The 17,194-nt window shown below is 52.0% G+C and overlaps 1 protein-coding gene across 1 annotated transcript; it reads left to right on the plus strand.

Moving 5' to 3' along the window:
• Positions 1-3,073: 3,073 nt before the first annotated feature.
• LOC140716043 (germ cell-specific gene 1-like protein) lies at positions 3,074-17,177 on the plus strand. The gene is made up of 5 exons (XM_073028714.1): positions 3,074-3,472; positions 3,881-3,925; positions 8,463-8,615; positions 12,573-12,684; positions 16,205-17,177. Exons 1-5 carry the CDS (start codon positions 3,145-3,147, stop codon positions 16,521-16,523), a joined length of 957 nt encoding a protein of 318 aa, XP_072884815.1. The 5' UTR covers positions 3,074-3,144; the 3' UTR covers positions 16,524-17,177.
• Positions 17,178-17,194: the final 17 nt, after the last annotated feature.

The raw sequence follows: 17,194 nt of genomic DNA on the forward strand, positions 1-17,194 counted from the left end.
AGGGATAGAGTTTAAGAGTTGCGAGGTAATGATGCAGCTCTATAAAACTCTGGTTAGGCCACACTTGGAGTACTGTGTCCAGTTTTGGTTGCCTCAGTATAGGAAGGATGTGGAAGCCTTGGAAAGGGTACAGAGGAGATTTACCAGGATGCTGCCTGATTTAGAGAGTATGGATTATGATCAGAGATTAAGGGAACTAGGGCTTTACTCTTTGGAGAGAAGGAGAATGAGAGGAGACATGATAGAGGCATACAAGATATTAAGAGGAATAGACAGAGTGGACAGCCAGCACCTCTTCCCCAGGGCACCACTGCTCAGTACAAGAGGACATGGCTTTAAGGTAAGGGGAGGGAAGTTCAAGGGGGATATTAGAGGAAGGTTTTTCACTCAGAGAGTGGTTGGTGTGTGGAATGCACTGCCTGAGTCAGTGGTGGAGGCAGATACACTAGTGAAGTTTAAGAGACTACCAGACAGGTATATGGAGGAATTTAAGGTGGGGGGTTATATGGGAGGCGAGGTTTGAGGGTCGGCACAACATTGTGGGCCGAAGGGCCTGTAATGTGCTGTACTATTCCATGTTCTTGTGGTGAACTATATATACCTGTCTGGACATGCTGACATGTCTGGACATGGTCCTGTGGCTCCTCCCACGGACCCTGGTATAAAGGCGATTGGAGGCACAGCCCCTTCCTCAGTCTCCAGGATGTAGTATGGTGGTCTCTTGCTGCTTGTTCTTTCTTCCAGCCAATAAAAGCCTATATCTCTGAGAGTTATTGATGGTGCATCAGTTCTATGTTCTGTGGATAGAGTGTTGGCTGATTGGCAGGAAGCAGAGAGTGGGAATAAAGGGATCCCATTATGGTTGGCTGCCGGTTACCAGTAGTGTTCCACAGGGGTCCGTGTTGGGGCCGCTTCGTTTTACGTTGTATATCAACGATTTGGATTATGGAATAGATGGCTTTGTGGCTAAGTTTGCTGATGATACAAAGATAGGTGGAGGGGCCGGTAGTGCTGAGGAAACAGAGAGTCTGCAGAGAGACTTGGATAGATTGGGGGAATGGGCAAAGAAGTGGCAAATGAATTACAATGTCGGAAAGTGTATGGTCATGCGCTTTGGTAGAAAAAATAAACGGGCAGACTATTATTTAAATGGGGAGAGAATTCAAAGTTCTGAGATGCAACAGGACTTGGGAGTGTTTGTGCAGGATACCCTTAAGGTTAACCTCCAGGTTGAGTCGGTGGTGAAGAAGGTGAATGCAATGTTGGCTTTTGTTTCTAGAGGAATAGAGTATAGGAGCAGGGATGTGATGTTGAGGCTCTATAAGGCTCTGGTAAGACCTCACTTGGAATACTGTGTGCAGTTTTGGGCTCCTTATTTAAGGAAGGATGTGCTGACATTGGAGAGGGTTCAGAGAAGATACACTAGAATGATTCTGGGAATGAGAGGGTTAACATCTGAGGAACGTTTGACCGCTCTTGGACTGTACTCCTTGGAGTTTAGAAGAATGAGGGGGGACCTCATAGAAACATTTTGAATGTTGAAAGGCATGGACAGAGTGGATGTGGCAAAGTTGTTTCCCATGGTGGGGGAGTCTAGTATGAGAGGACATGACTTGAGGATTGCAGGGCGCCCATTCAGAACAGAGATGTGAAATAATTTTTTAGCCAGAGGGTGGTGAATCTATGGAATTCGTTGCCACGGGCGGCAGTGGAGGCCGGGTCATTGGGTGTATTTAAGGCAGAGATTGAGGGGTATCTGAGTAGTCAGGGCATCAAAGGTTATGGTGAGAAGGCGGGGGATGGGACTAAAGGGGAGATTGGATCAGCTCATGATGAAATGGCGGAGCAGACTCGATGGGCCGAATGGCCGACTTCTGCTCCTTTGTCTTATGGTCTATAAACTGTCAGCATATACAAACTATCATCATATACAATCATATTTAATTGTTATCATGTAGAAACCATCACCTCATACAACCCTACGATCATTTTCTGATGGGGGACAATGAATGTTGAGAATGCTGGGGGGGGGGGAAGAGAATCAGAATCACTTTTAAAATCACTGACAAGTCATAAAATTTGCAGTTTTGTAGCAGCAGTACAGCACGTGACACAAAAATCACAATAAATAAATACTCACGAATATTAAAAATGGACTTGTGAGGTAGTGTCCATTCAGAAGTCTGATGGCAGGGGGTAGAAAGTGTTCCTGAATCATTGAGTGTGACCCTCCTCCCTGATGGTAACAGTGAGAAAAGGGCTTGTCCTGAGTGAAGGGGGGCAGGGTCCTGAGTGACATTCTGCCACCTGTCGAGGATGGTCAGGGTGCTGGAGCGGGCTGAGGTTACAGATCAGTCAGAATGCTGTGACGGAGCTTTCTGTGATCAGTCATCCATCTGTAGAAATAGTGACAAACCAAATCTCCTCAAACTCCTATCGAAGATGAGGAAAGCCAGATGGACAGGCTGCCTCCGACAAGTCAGAGAGGCTTGCTTCTGGGTTCTAATCCCCAAATCGGATCAGGGGAAGGGTTGAAACAGAGAGTCAGACTCACCAGAGAGACACACTGACAGACAGAGAGAGACACTCTGACAGAGAGAGAGAGACACACACACACACTGACAGAGAGAGACACACACTGACAGAGAGAGAGAGACACTCTGACAGAGAGAGAGACACACTGACAGAGAGAGAGAGACTCTGACAGAGAGAGAGAGAGAGAAAGAGACACACACACACACTGACAGAGAGAGAGACACTCTGACAGAGAGAGAAAGAGAGAGAGACACACACACACTGACAGAGAGAGAGAGAGAGAGAAAGAGAGAGACACACACACACACACACTGACAGAGAGAGAGAGCGAGAGACACACACACACACTGACAGAGAGAGAGAGACACACACACACACACACTCTGACAGAGAGAGAGAGACACACACACACACACACTCTGACAGACAGAGAGAGACACACTGACAGTCAGAGAGAGACACTGAGAGAGACTGACAGTCAGAGAGAGAGACACTGACAGTCAGAGACAGACAGACAGAGAGAGAGGGGTAGTGAGAGTTGGGAAGGAGAGAAAAAAGAAAGGTGGAGGGTGAGGGATTAGCACACTCCACCTTCTCCCGGTGCCGGGGATGAAGGTCGGTGCCCGGCAGCGTCTGCACCTCTCGCTGGTGCTGAGCTCACTGGCCCTCATCTCCTCCACCGCCGCCTTTGCCAGCGGTTACTGGTGTGTCGGCACACACCGGGTGGTGAAGCCGCTCTGCCGGAAGGCAGCGGCGTCTGGCGACAGGCGGGAGGCGGAGACCGAGATCCGCGGGTGCCTGGGACACGCAGCCGGCAACGAGACCGCGGGCGAGCTGGAATCGTACGGCTGGGAGACGGGAGAGGACCGCTTCACCTTCCACGCGTTCCACACCGGCTTCTGGACCTCGTGTGAGGAGGGGGACGAGAGAGGGAGAGGTGAGACGTGGAGACAGAGTGAAGGGGAGAGAAGAGAGTGGGGTGAGTGCAACGGGAGAGAGGAGGGGAAGAGAAAGAGAGGGGGTGAAGGGGGAGGAGAGAGGGAGAGGGGGAGGGAGGGGAGATGGGGCAGGGGAAAATGGGGATGGGAGAGGGGCAGGGGAAAATGGGGAGGGGAGAGGGGCAGGGGAAGATGGGGGAAGGTGGGGCGGGGGGACGGAGAGGGGAGATGGGGCGGGGAGGGAGGGGGGAGGGGGGGAAAGGGGAGGGGAGAGGGGAAGAGAGGAGATGGAAAGGAGAGGGTGTAGGGGGTAGAGAGGGGGATAGAGAGGAGGTAGAGAAGGTGTTAGAGAAGGGAGTAGAGGTGTGACTCTCCATCTGCTCTTACTTATTCTTTCTCCTCTCCAGTGAAATGCCGGAGCTTCCTACAGCTCACACCAGAATCGGAACAGGGTAGGTATAACCCCTCCATATCTCTTGTAACCCCTACACACCCCGTCCTCCTGTTCAAACCCCTCCCTATCTAATATTGTTATTAATATATCAATATTCCCTAATATTGATTGGCTCCTGATCAGTTCCAATGGTTTAGATGGGGCAGAGTTTGTTAAGTGTGTCCAGGATGGATTCCTGTCACAGTATGTTGACAGACCGATGAGGGGGAATGCCATACTAGATCTAGTATTAGGTAATGAACCGGGTCAGGTCACAGATCTCTCAGTGGGTGAGCATCTGGGGAACAGTGATCACCGCTCCCTGACCTTTAGCATTATCATGGAAAAGGATAGAATCTGAGAGGACAGGAAAATTTTAAATTGGGGAAGAGCAAATTATGAGGCTATAAGGCTAGAACTTGCGGGTGTGAATTGGGATGATGTTTTTGCAGGGAAATGTACTATGGACATGTGGTTGATGTTTAGGGATCTCTTGAGGAATTAGGGATAAATTTGTCCCAGTGAGGAAAATAAAGAATGGTAGGGTGAAGGAACCATGGGTGACAAGTTAAGTGGAAAATCTAGTCAGATGGAAGAAGGCAGCATACATGAGGTTTAGGAAGCAAGGATCAGATGAGTCTATTGAGGAATATAGGGTAGCAAGAAAGGAGCTTAAGAAGGGGCTGAGGAGAGCAAGAAGGGGGCATGAGAAGGCCTTGGCGAGTAGGGTAAAGGAAAACCCCAAGGCATTCTTCAATTATGTGAAGAACAAAAGGTTGACAGGAGTGAAGGTTGGACCGATTAGAGATAAAGGTGGGAAGATGTGGCTGGAGGCTGTGGAAGTGAGCGAGGTCCTCAATGAATACTTCTCTTTGGTATTCACCAATGAGAGGGAACTTGATGACGGTGAGGACAATATGAGTGAGGTTGATGTTCTGGAGCATGTTGATATTACGGGAGAGGAGGTGTTGGAGTTGTTAAAATACATTAGGACGTTAAAGTCCCCGGGGCCTGATGGAATATTCCCCAGGCTGCTCCACGAGGCGAGGGAAGAGATTACTGGGCCTCAGGCTAGGATCTTTATGTCCTCGTTGTCCACGGGAATGGTACCGGAGGACTGGAGGGAGGCGAATGTTGTCTCCTTGTTCAAAAAAGGTAGTAGGGATAGTCTGGATAATTAAAGACCAGTGAGCCTTATGTCTGTGGTGGGAAAGCTGTTGGAAAGATTCTTAGAGATAGAATCTATGGACAATTAGAGAATCATGGTCTGATCAGGGACAGTCAGCATGGCTTTGTGAAGGGCAGATTGTGTCTAACAAGCCTGATAGAGTTCTTTGAGGAGGTGACCAGGCATATCGATGAGGGTAGTGCAGATCTACATGGATTTTAGTAAGGCATTTGACAAGGTACCACACAGTAGGCTTATTCAGAAAGTCATAAGGCATGGGATCCAGGGACGTTTGTCCAGGTGGATTCAGAACTGGCTTGCCTGCAGAAGGCAGAGGGTCGTGGTGGAGGGAGTACATTCAGATTGGAGGGTTGTGACTAGTGGTGTCCCACAAGGATCAGTTCTGGGACCTCAACTTTTCGTGATTTTTATTAACGACCTGGATGTGGGGGTAGAAGGGTGGGTTGGCAAGTTTGTAGACGACACAAAGGTTGGTGATGTTGTGGATAGTGTAGAGGATTGTCGAAGATTGCAGAGAGACATTGATAGGATGCAGAAGTGGGCTGAGAAGTGGCAGATGGAGTTCAACCCAGAGAAGTGTGAGGTGGTACACTTTGGAAGGACAAACTCCAAGGCAGAGTACAAAGTAAATGGCAGGATACTTGGGAGTGTGGAGGAGCAGAGGGATCTGGGGGTACATGTCCACAGATTCCTGAAAGTTGCCTCACAGTTAGATAGGGTAGTTAAGAAAGCTTATGGGATGTTAGCTTTCATAAGTCGAGGGATAGAGTTTAAGAGTCGTGATGTAATGATGCAGCTCTATAAAACTCTGGTTAGGCCACACTTGGAGTACTGTGTCCAGTTCTGGTCACCTCACTACAGGAAGGATGTGGAAGCATTGGAAAGGGTACAGAGGAGATTTACCAGGATGCTGCCTGGTTTAGAGAGTATGGATTATGATCAGAGATTAAGGGAGCTAGGGCTTTACTCTTTGGAGAGAAGGAGGATGAGGGGAGACATGATAGAGGTGTACAAGATATTAAGAGGAATAGATAGAGTGGACAGCCAGCACCTCTTCCCCAGGGCACCACTCCTCAGTACAAGAGGACATGGCTTTAAGATAAGGGGAGGGAAGTTCAAGGGGGATATTAGAGGAAGGTTTTTTACTCAGAGAGTGGTTGGTGCGTGGAATGCACTGCCTGAGTCAGTGGTGGAGGCAGATACACTAGTGAAGTTTAAGAGACTACCAGACAGGTATATGAAAGAATTTAAGGTGGAGGGTTATATGGGGGGCAGCACAACATTGTGGGCCGAATGGCCTGTACTGTGCTTTGTTCTTTATTTCTGTAACTCTCCTTGGAAATTATGCACTTTTATATTACTGTATACACTTTTCTTTTGAAGACAACACAACCACAACAAACTTTCAGAGTCCATTGTGTTGCAAGCTGTGGTGTTTCTGTCCTGAAGTGGTGGTTAGGGTTGTGCTGGTTGGTTCAAGAACTGACGGGTGGGTGCTGCTGAACCTGGTGGTGTTGGAATTCCTGCCCGATACGAGCTGTCAGAAGATGGATGCTGGGGTCTTCGATATCAGATTTACCTGCTGTAGGTACCCCGATGGTGGGAATTCCTGCCCGATACGAGCTGTCAGAAGATGGATGCTGGGGTCTTCGATATCAGATTTACCTGCTGTAGGTACCCCGATGGTGGGAATTCCTGCCCGATACGAGCTGTCAGAAGATGGATGCTGGGGTCTTCGATATCAGATTTACCTGCTGTAGGTACCCCGATGGTGGGAATTCCTGCCCGATACGAGCTGTCAGAAGATGGATGCTGGGGTCTTCGATATCAGATTTACCTGCTGTAGGTACCCCGATGGTGGGAATTCCTGCCCGATACGAGCTGTCAGAAGATGGATGCTGGGGTCTTCGATATCAGATTTACCTGCTGTAGGTACCCCGATGGTGGGAATTCCTGCCCGATACGAGCTGTCAGAAGATGGATGCTGGGGTCTTCGATATCAGATTTACCTGCTGTAGGTACCCCGATGGTGGGAATTCCTGCCCGATACGAGCTGTCAGAAGATGGATGCTGGGGTCTTCGATATCAGATTTACCTGCTGTAGGTACCCCGATGGTAGGAATTCCTGCCCGATACGAGCTGTCAGAAGATGGATGCTGGGGTCTTCGATATCAGATTTACCTGCTGTAGGTACCCCGATGGTGGGAATTCCTGCCCGATACGAGCTGTCAGAAGATGGATGCTGGGGTCTTCGATATCAGATTTACCTGCTGTAGGTACCCCGATGGTGGGAATTCCTGCCCGATACGAGCTGTCAGAAGATGGATGCTGGGGTCTTCGATATCAGATTTACCTGCTGTAGGTACCCCGATGGTGGGAAGGTGATGTACTGGGTTGGGCCCACAACGCTCTGCAGCTCCTTACGTTGCGGAGGAGTGCGACAGATCAGCAGTGAAGAGCGTGAGCAGCTTCCATTTCCTTGGCAATAATATCCCTGAGGATACAACCTGGGTCCAACATATTGATGTCATTATGAAGTGGCACAATTAGTTTTTCAGCCGTCTGAGGAGATTTGGTATGCCACCAGAGAGCAGTCGGCATTTCTACTGACTGCATCATCACCTGATTCGCAGGCTTCAATGCACGGGATCGCGAGAGGCTGCAGAGGATTGTAGACACACCCAGGCCTCCCCACCATCGAGGACATCTTCGAGAGGTGCTACCTCAGAAAGGTGGGCTCTCTGCACACTTCTCATTGGCAACAACAGAGCAGAGGTGCAGCAGTCTGAGACATACAGTCAGTGTTTCACCCACCAGGACAGGCCATTGGTGATGTTCAGTTCTGACAACACTGCTGATGTAGACAGGAGAGCATACAGCACCCTCCTCCTGAAACGTGGGGACAAGGCTGAGGTCAGTGATCAGATTGCCCCAAACCGCTCTTTCCGGAGGAGAGAGGAGGGAATAGGATTGATTTGCAGTGATCTCTCTCTCACCCTCCCTCCCTCTCTCCTCCTTCCCACATTCAATATCTCTCCCCATCCCCATCCTTCTCTCTCCCACCCCTCCCACCCTCCCACTCCCAATCGCAGTTCTGTTCTCTGGCTCTGTCCTCCCTCTCTCCCCCGCTTCACTCTCTTCACCCCCCACCCCCTCTATCCTCCCTCCAGCACCCTCTTCCCCACTGCCACTTCCCATTCCTTCCCCCTTTCCATACTCTCCCCGTCCCTCTCTCACCTTCCACACTCTCAACAACCCCTCCTTCTTCACCCCATCCCCCTTCCCTTTAGTCCCTTCTCCACATGTCTCTACTTTCCCCCTCCTCCCTCCCTCTTGTCCTAGGGACTCACCCTCCGTTCTGTTCCAGGAGTCCTGTGGTTTGCCATCGTGGCTGAGATCCTCTACATCACCCTTCTGTCTCTGGGCTTCAGTCTGCTGTGTTTCGAACTCGCCTGCACCCGCCGCTCCCTCGTCACACTCAAGACCAATTCCTTTGCTGCCATCTTCACCGTCCTCTCGGGTAAGAGCCTCCCTCTCCCCAGCCTGACTTCACCCTTCAAGAGCCTCCACCCTCAATACCACTGACCCCAGCCAATCCCTCAACACACATCCAAAACCAAAATGAGTTAGTCTATGCATACAGCATCCGTCACATCTATCGGTCAGGAGTGTGAGGGAACTCCCCCCACATCCCTGGATGGTCTTAGCCAAAGTTCAGAGTAAAATGTATTATCAGAGTACATACATGTCACCACATACAACCCTGGGAGTCTTTTTCCTGCGGGAATACTTAGCAAATCTATAGAACAGTAACTGTAAACAGGATCGATGAACAAAAAACTGTGCAAATGCAAATATAAATAAATAGCAATAAATAACTAGAGCATGAAATAACAAGCTAAAGAGTTGTTAAAGTGAGACCATTGGTTGTGAAAACACCAGAAACAGACTGAGTGTAGTTATCCCCTTTTGCTCAAGAACCTGATGGTTGAGGGGTGGTAACTGTTCTTGAACCTGGTGGTGTGAGTCCTGAGGCTCCTGTACCTTCTACCTGATGGCTGCAGGAAGAGAGCCTGGCCTGTGTGGTGAGGATCTTTGATGATGGATGCTGGTTTTCTATGGCAATGTTTCATGTAGATGTGCTCAATTGTTGGATGGGTTTTATCCATGACATACTGGGCCAAATCCACAACCGTTTGTAGGATTTTTTAACTCAATCCCATAACACAGCCACCCTTCCCACCACACACCTATAGAAGTTTGCCAAGGTTTTTGATGAGATGCCAGACCTCCACAGGCTCCTGAGGAGGTAGAGGCATTGTTGTGTTTTTTTTTGGAATATTTATTTATACGATGGGTCCAGGACAGGTCCTCTGACCGTCTGCACCTCTGCCCTCCGATGATTACTGGCTCACGGATCTCTGGCTTCCCTCTCCTGAAATCTACAATCAGATCCTTGGTCTTGCTGACATTGAGTGAGAGATTGTTGTTACGACACCACAGCCAAGTTTTCAATCTCCCTCCCGTATTCATCACCCCTTTGATACGGCCCACAACAGTAAACTTGAACCTGGTGCTGGAGCTGTACTGAGCCTCACAGTCACAGGTGAAAAGCGAGTAGAACAGGGGGCTAAGCACACATCCCTGCGGTGCTCCTGTGCTGATGGAGATTGTGCAGGAGATGTTTCTGCCAATCCGGACCGACTGGGGTCTACAAGTGAGGAAATCCAGGATCCAACTGCACTAGAGGGTATTGAGGCCCAGGTCTTGGAGTTTACTGATTACTTTTGAGGGGATGATGGTGTTAAATGCCGAGCTGTAATCGATAAAGAGCCTCCTGATGTTTGCATCTTTGCTGTCCGGATGTTGCAGGGCTGTGTGAAGAGCCAGTGAGATGGCATCTGCTGTGGGCCTGTTGTTTCGGTAGGCGAATTGGTGCAGATCCAAGTTTCATTCAGACAGGAGCTGATACGTTTCATCACCAACCTCTCAAAACCTGTCATCACTGAGGATGCAAGTGATAGTCACAGACGGGTTACCACACTCTCTGGGGCACTGGCATGGACGAAGCCTGCTTGAAGCAGATGGGTACCTCACACTGCCGGAGCGAGAGGCTGGAGATAGTTGGTCAGCGCAGGACCTCAGTACGTGGCCGGGGACTCTGTCCAGACCGGACGGTCTCCTTGGAATCACTCTCTTGCTGGTACTCCGCACGTTATCTTCAGATACTGAGACCAAAGGGTCATCGGGAGACGGGGGTGTGCGATGGTTCCTCCCTGTTCTAGTGATGCATCAAAGGCATTGGGCTCATCTGGAAGTGAAGCTCTGCTGTCCCTATGTCACAAGGTTCAGCTTTGTAGGAGGTTATGGCATTCAGATCCTGACACAGCCATCCAGCATCCCTCGTTGATTCAGCCGTGTCTGGAATCTCCACTTTTTCCGTGAGATGGCTCTCCGGCGATCACACCCGCACCTCTTGTAGCATTCTTGATCTCCAGACTTGAGGCCTCCGATCTGGCTCTCAGGTGATTCTGGATTTCATTGTTCATCCAGGGCTTCTGATTGGGGACCCTGAATAATTTCATGGGGACATCCTCATCCACAGCTGTTTTAACAGAGTCTGTAATGACCCTGGTGTTGTCATTCAGGTCCTCAGATGCGTTCTTGCACACAGCCTAATTCACAGACTCAAGACAATCCTGTCACCATTCTTCAGCCTCTTGGTTGTCGTGATCTCTGGACCTTGCTCTTTAGTCTGTCTGTACGCAGGTCGCAGGAGTGCAGCCAAATGATCCAACTTGCCAAAATGCAATCTCAGGAAGGATCGATAGGCATTCCTTTTTGCAGTGTAGCAGTGGTCTTGTGCGTCGGGACCTCCGGTACAACTGGTGATGCGTGCAGTATTTTCTTCAGACAGGCCTGGTTAAAACCACCGACTATAATTTGAAATGCATCAGGTTTCTTGCTTAGAGCATCGTGCAGGTTGGCGGGAACTCTCGAGGCAAATAGAATGGTCAACATGTAATCATTGGTTGTTCTAAGTGAAGGAACAAGATGTCGACATTACCCTCTCATCCAAACACCAACGAGATTGATGTTGCCACCTTTTTCCTTACCAGAGATCACAGTTCGATCATTTCTGAAAATTTCTGGCAGAATGCCTCCCCCTCTGTGCTTCAGCCTGCTTGAACTCTACCTCTCCTGCCACGTTTCCAGCCTTGATCCTTAAACTCTTCATGTGCTCCATTCGAGCTCACGATTTCTGCTCCGTATTCAATCGACAATCCACACCGTCTCTGGTCAGGAGTGCAAGGGAACGACACCACTTCCCCGAGGTTCCAAAAACCCTCAACAGCACCCAGGTACGTCCCATCTGCCCGCGTTTCCCCATTAGCTTACCTGTCCAAGTCCCTTTTAACTGTTGTTAATGTTCCTCTGGCAGCTCGTTCCATAGACAGACCACCCTCTGAGTGAAACAGTTACCCCTCTGTCCCTAGTAATATCTCCCCTTACACCTGTGTCCTCTGGTTCTTGAATCCCAACCCCAGGGAAAAAGTCCGTTCACATTCACCCTATCTGTGCCCCTCATACATCTCTGTAAGGCCACCCCTCAATCTCCAACACTCCAAGGAATAAAGTCCCAACCTGCACAACCACTCTCCATAACTCAATCCCTCAAATATCCTCGTAAATCTCCTCTGCACCTTCCCAGCTCAATGGCATCTTTCCTACAGCAGGGCGACCAGAACTGAACACAATACTCCGAGTGTGGCCTCACCAACGTCTTGTACAACGGCAACATAACGTCCCAACCCCTGTACTCAGTGCCCTGAACGATGAAGGCCAGCGTGGCAAACAGCTTCTTCACCGTCCTGTCAACCTGTGACTCCACTTTCAGGGAACCATGTCCCCGTACCCCTGGGTCCCTCTGTTCCACAACACTCCCCAAAGTCCCCGTCTACCTGTGACTCCACTTTCAGGGAACCATGTCCCCGTACCCCTGGGTCCCTCTGTTCCACAACACTCCCATGATGCTACTATTCTCTATGTAAGACCTACCTGGCTTGTCTTCCCAACACACAACTCCTTGCACTGATCCAAATTTGCGATTCCTCCACCCATTTCCCCAGTTGACTGAGATCCAGAGGATAATGGAAGGAGAACCAGGGGGGAATGAGTGGAACGGATGCCGGGAGTGGAATGGCATGCAGAGGAGTGGAAATTACACAATCGGTTGGAAGGAGTGTCGGGGGGTCGGAAGGAGTGTCGGGGGGGGGGGTTGGAGGATATGCCGGGGCTGTATGGATTATTAGGAGGGGGAACAGAGGTGGATGGTTTTCTGGGGGGGTTGGCTGGAGTTTTGGGGTTGTTGTGGATGGACTGTCAGGTGGTGCGGGGGGGGGAGAGATGGAGAACGCTAGGGTGGGTGATGCTACCTCTGTCGCACCGTTAGGCTGATGTTCTGCTGATGTGGCAGGTCTGCTGGGAATGGTTGGACACATGATGTACACGACAGTTTTCCACGTAACTGTCAGCCTCGGTCCGAAGGATTGGAAGCCTCAAACATGGGATTACGGATGGTCATTCCTGTAAGTTGCACTTCTTCCGACCATCCCATCACACACACCCCGGGGTCAGACAAAGAGTGAATCTCCCTCCACACCGTCCCATCACACACTCCCGGGGTCAGACAGAGTGAATCTCCCTCCACACCGTCCCATCACACACTCCCGGGGTCAGACACAGAGTGAATCTCCCTCCACCCCGCACCATCACACACTCCCGGGGTCAGACACACTGTGAATCTCCCTCCACACCATCCCATCACACACTCCCAGGGTCAGACACAGAGTGAATCTCCCTCCATACCGTCCCATCACACACTCCTGGGGTCAGACACAGAGTGAATCTCCCTCCACACCGTCCCATCACACACCCCGGGGTCAGACAAAGAGTGAATCTCCCTCCACACCATCCCATCACACACTCCCAGGGTCAGACAGAGTGAATCTCCCTCCACACCGTCCCATCACACACACCCCGGGGTCAGACACAGAGTGAATCTCCCTCCACACCGTCCCATCACACACTCCCGGGGTCAGACACAGAGTGAATCTCCCTCCACCCCGTCCCATCACACACTCCCGGGGTCAGACACAGAGTGAAACCCCCTCCACACCGTCCCATCACACACTCCCGGGGTCAGACACAGAGTGAATCTCCCTCCACACCATCCCATCACACACTCCCGGGGTCAGACACAGAGTGAAACTCCCTCCACACTGTCCCATCACACACTCCCGGCGTCAGACACAGAGTGAAACTCCCTCCACACCGTCCCAACACACACTCCCTGGGTCAGACACAGAGTGAATCTCCCTCCACACCGTCACATCACACACTCCCGGGGTCAGACACAGAGTGAATCTCCCTCCACACCGTCCCATCACACACTCCCAGGGTCAGACACAGAGTGAATCTCCCTCCACACTGTCCCATCACACACTCCCGGGGTCAGACACAGAGTGAATCTCCCTCCACACTGGCCCATCACACACTCCCGGCGTCAGACACAGAGTGAAACTCCCTCCACACCTTCCCATCACACACTCCCGGGGTCAGACACAGAGTGAAACTCCCTCCACACTGTCCCATCACACACACTCAGGGTCAGACAGAGTGAAACTCCCTCCACACCGTCCCATCACACACTCCCGGGGTCAGACACTGAGTGAATCTCCCTCCACACCGTCCCATCACACACCTGCTAATCGGGCGAGCAAATTAGAAAGAATTCCCCCCACACTGAGGAGAGAATCCTGAGAGATACCAAGTTGTGTTGAATCTGTGCTGAAATTGTCCCCACCCCCACATCATCCCAAACAACCGCACAGTGCAATCCTATCAATTATACACTCAGGATAGAGATACCGAGGACTTACTTGTGTATATTTTAAGAGGATTACAAGTGTAATTTAAAAGAAATCCAAAAATTATAATCGGGGGAACTGAACACAAGGAAAGTCCAGGGACAGACAGAGCAGAGGAACAGGCCCTTTGGCCCACATGGTCCATGCTATCCCACTAAGGCCCCATCACACATTCCATTTCCCAAGGATTTTACTGTAACTCCTCTTCCTTGGCATTTCAAGGGGTATCCTGATTCATCTGAAATGTTGGGTAAGTCTCTCCCCCTATTACTTCTGTCCACCCCAGTCTCTGTGGAGAAATAACTCATCTACATCACCTCTTAGCTGATGCAGCACAAAAAATCATCACGGCTCTGTACAGCATCAGCAATGCCTGTGACCAAAGTAAACCACAGAGTAGTGGGCACAGCTCAGCACATCACGAGACCAGCCTCCCCTCCACGGACTCTACAGCAGCCAACATAACCAAAGATCCCCACCTACCCGGTTCCCTTCTGCGTATCCCTGGGTCAGATCCACACCGGGAGCACCGTGCACAATTCCCTTCTGCGTATCCCTGGGTCAGACCCACACCGGGATCACCGTGCACAGTTCCCGTCTCCGTATCCCTCTGGGTCAGACCCACACCGGGAGCACCGTGCACAGTTCCCGTCTCCATATCCCCCTGGGTCAGACCCACACCGGGAGCACCGTGCACAGTTCCCATCTCCATATCCCCCTGGGTCAGACCCACACCGGGATCACCGTGCACAGTTCCCGTCTCCGTATCCCTCTGGGTCAGACCCACCCCAGGATCACCGTGCACAGTTCCCATCTCCATATCCCTGGGTCAGACCCACACAGGGATCACCATGCACAGTTCCCGTCTCCGTATCCCCCTGGGTCAGACCCACACCGGGATCACCGTGCACAGTTCCCGTCTCCGTATCCCCCTGGGTCAGACCCACACCGGGATCACCGTGCACAGTTCCCGTCTCCGTATCCCTCTGGGTCAGACCCACACCGGGAGCACCGTGCAGTTCCCTTCTCCATATCCCTGGGTCAGACCCACACCGGGAGCACCGTGCACAGTTCCTGTCTCTGTATCCCCCTGGGTCAGACCCACACCGGGAGCACCGTGCACAGTTCCCATCTCCATATCCCTGGGCCAGACCCACCGGGAGCACCATGCACAGTTCCCATCTCCATATCCCTGGGTCAGACCCACACCAGGAGCACCGCGCACATTTCCCTTCTCCGTATCCCTGGGTCAGACCCACACCGGGAGCACCGTGCACAGTTCCCTTCTCCGTATCCCTGGGCCAGACCCACCGGGAGCACCGTGCACAGTTCCCGTCTCCGTATCCCTGGGTCAGACCCACACCGGGAGCACCATGCACAGTTCCCATCTCCATATCCCCCTGGGTCAGACCCACACCGGGAGCACCGTGCACAGTTCCCTTCTCCGTATCCCTGGGCCAGACCCACCGTGAGCACCATGCACAGTTCCCGTCTCCGTATCCCTGGGCCAGACCCACCAGGAGCACCGTGCACAGTTCCCGTCTCTGTATCCCCCTGGGTCAGACCCACACCGGGAGCACCGAGCACAGTTCCCTTCTCCATATCCCTGGGCCAGACCCACTGGGAGCACCGTGCACAGTTCCCGTCTCCATTTCCCTGGGTCAGACCCACATCAGGAGCACCGTGCACAGTTCCCGTCTCTGTATCCCCCTGGGTCAGACCCACACCGGGAGCACCGTGCACAGTTCCCGTCTCCATATCCCTGGGTCAGACCCACACCGGGAGCACCGTGCACAGTTCCCGTCTCCATATCCCTGGGTCAGACCCACACCGGGAGCACCGTGCACAGTTCCCGTCTCCATATCCCTGGGTCAGACCCACACCGGGAGCACCGTGCACAATTCCCGTCTCCATATCCCTGGGTCAGACCCACACCGGGATCACCGTGCACAGTTCCCGTCTCCATATCCCTGGGTCAGACCCACACCGGGATCACCGTGCACAGTTCCCGTCTCCATATCCCTGGGTCAGACCCACACCGGGAGCACCGTGCACATTTCCTGGAGTGTGAAGAGGGGGGCAGGGGAGCGGAAGAAGAGGTAATAAACGGGAAAGGATGGGAGGTGTTCGAGGGGAGGCTCCATGGACAGCACTGACACCCCCATCCCTCTCCCCACAGGTTGGCCTGGCTCTCATTTAGCCTCTGCATGGCCTCAGCTGTTTGCAGCCTCAACGCTTACGCCAAGACAGAGGCGCAGGGTCGCTGCGGCCGGCAATCATTAGCGGGAACCTCCTCCTGTCGCACCCTCGCTTCCTCTCCTCCGCACCTGCTGGTACTGGACCCCGAGCTCGCCCCCTTCCTGTGGGAGCGTTCCGCCTTCCCGACGCGTGGGCCGGCCCAGGATGGTGAGGGCCAGGAAGGGGGTGAGATTGAGGGGGGGCTCTCCCTGTCCAACGACTTCCCACCCCACAGCCCCCCTGACTCACTTGAGGAGTGAGAGGGAGGGTGGATATTTCACAGGGTGGGGAGTTGGGTATTGGAGTTGCTGTCCAATGACCTTTCACACCTGACCCTCCGTGTGAAATGTGGACTCTTCTTCCCAAACCCCACTGCTGACTTTTGACCCACTCTGGGGTCAAGCAAAGCCCATACAACGTTTCACCCCTCATCCTCTGGGTCAAACCCCATCTCCATGACCTTTCACTCCTCACCTTCTGGGATTAAAGCCCATCCCTGCGGCCTCTCACCTCTTGCCTTCTGGTACACAAGCCACATCCCCGTGACATCTCACTCCTCGCTCTCTGTGTTAAATCCTTAACCCATGACCTTTCACCATTTGCCTTCTATGGTCATGCTCAGTCTCTGCAACCTTTCACCCCTCTTTCTGGGGTCAAACTCCATTTCTCCTCACCCGCCCAGTCTAACCTTTCGCCCTGTCTCCTGAGGTAAACCCTCATGCGCAAGCCTCACCCTTCCAACTCCCCATTCAACTCCTGCCTTCCATTGATGACCTTTCACCCACCAGAAGCCAGACACCTCCTTCACCTCTCACTCCAAACGTGGCCCACTCTCACCTCTGACCTCTTTGCTACTGTTGGATGGGTCAGAGACCAGCTCCCCTCCCCCCTCTGTGACCTGCCGTCTGGACATCAACCCTCCACCCCTCCA

Source organism: Hemitrygon akajei, chromosome 24 (genome assembly GCF_048418815.1).
Source record: "Hemitrygon akajei chromosome 24, sHemAka1.3, whole genome shotgun sequence".
NCBI classification, from domain to species: Eukaryota; Metazoa; Chordata; class Chondrichthyes; order Myliobatiformes; family Dasyatidae; genus Hemitrygon; species Hemitrygon akajei.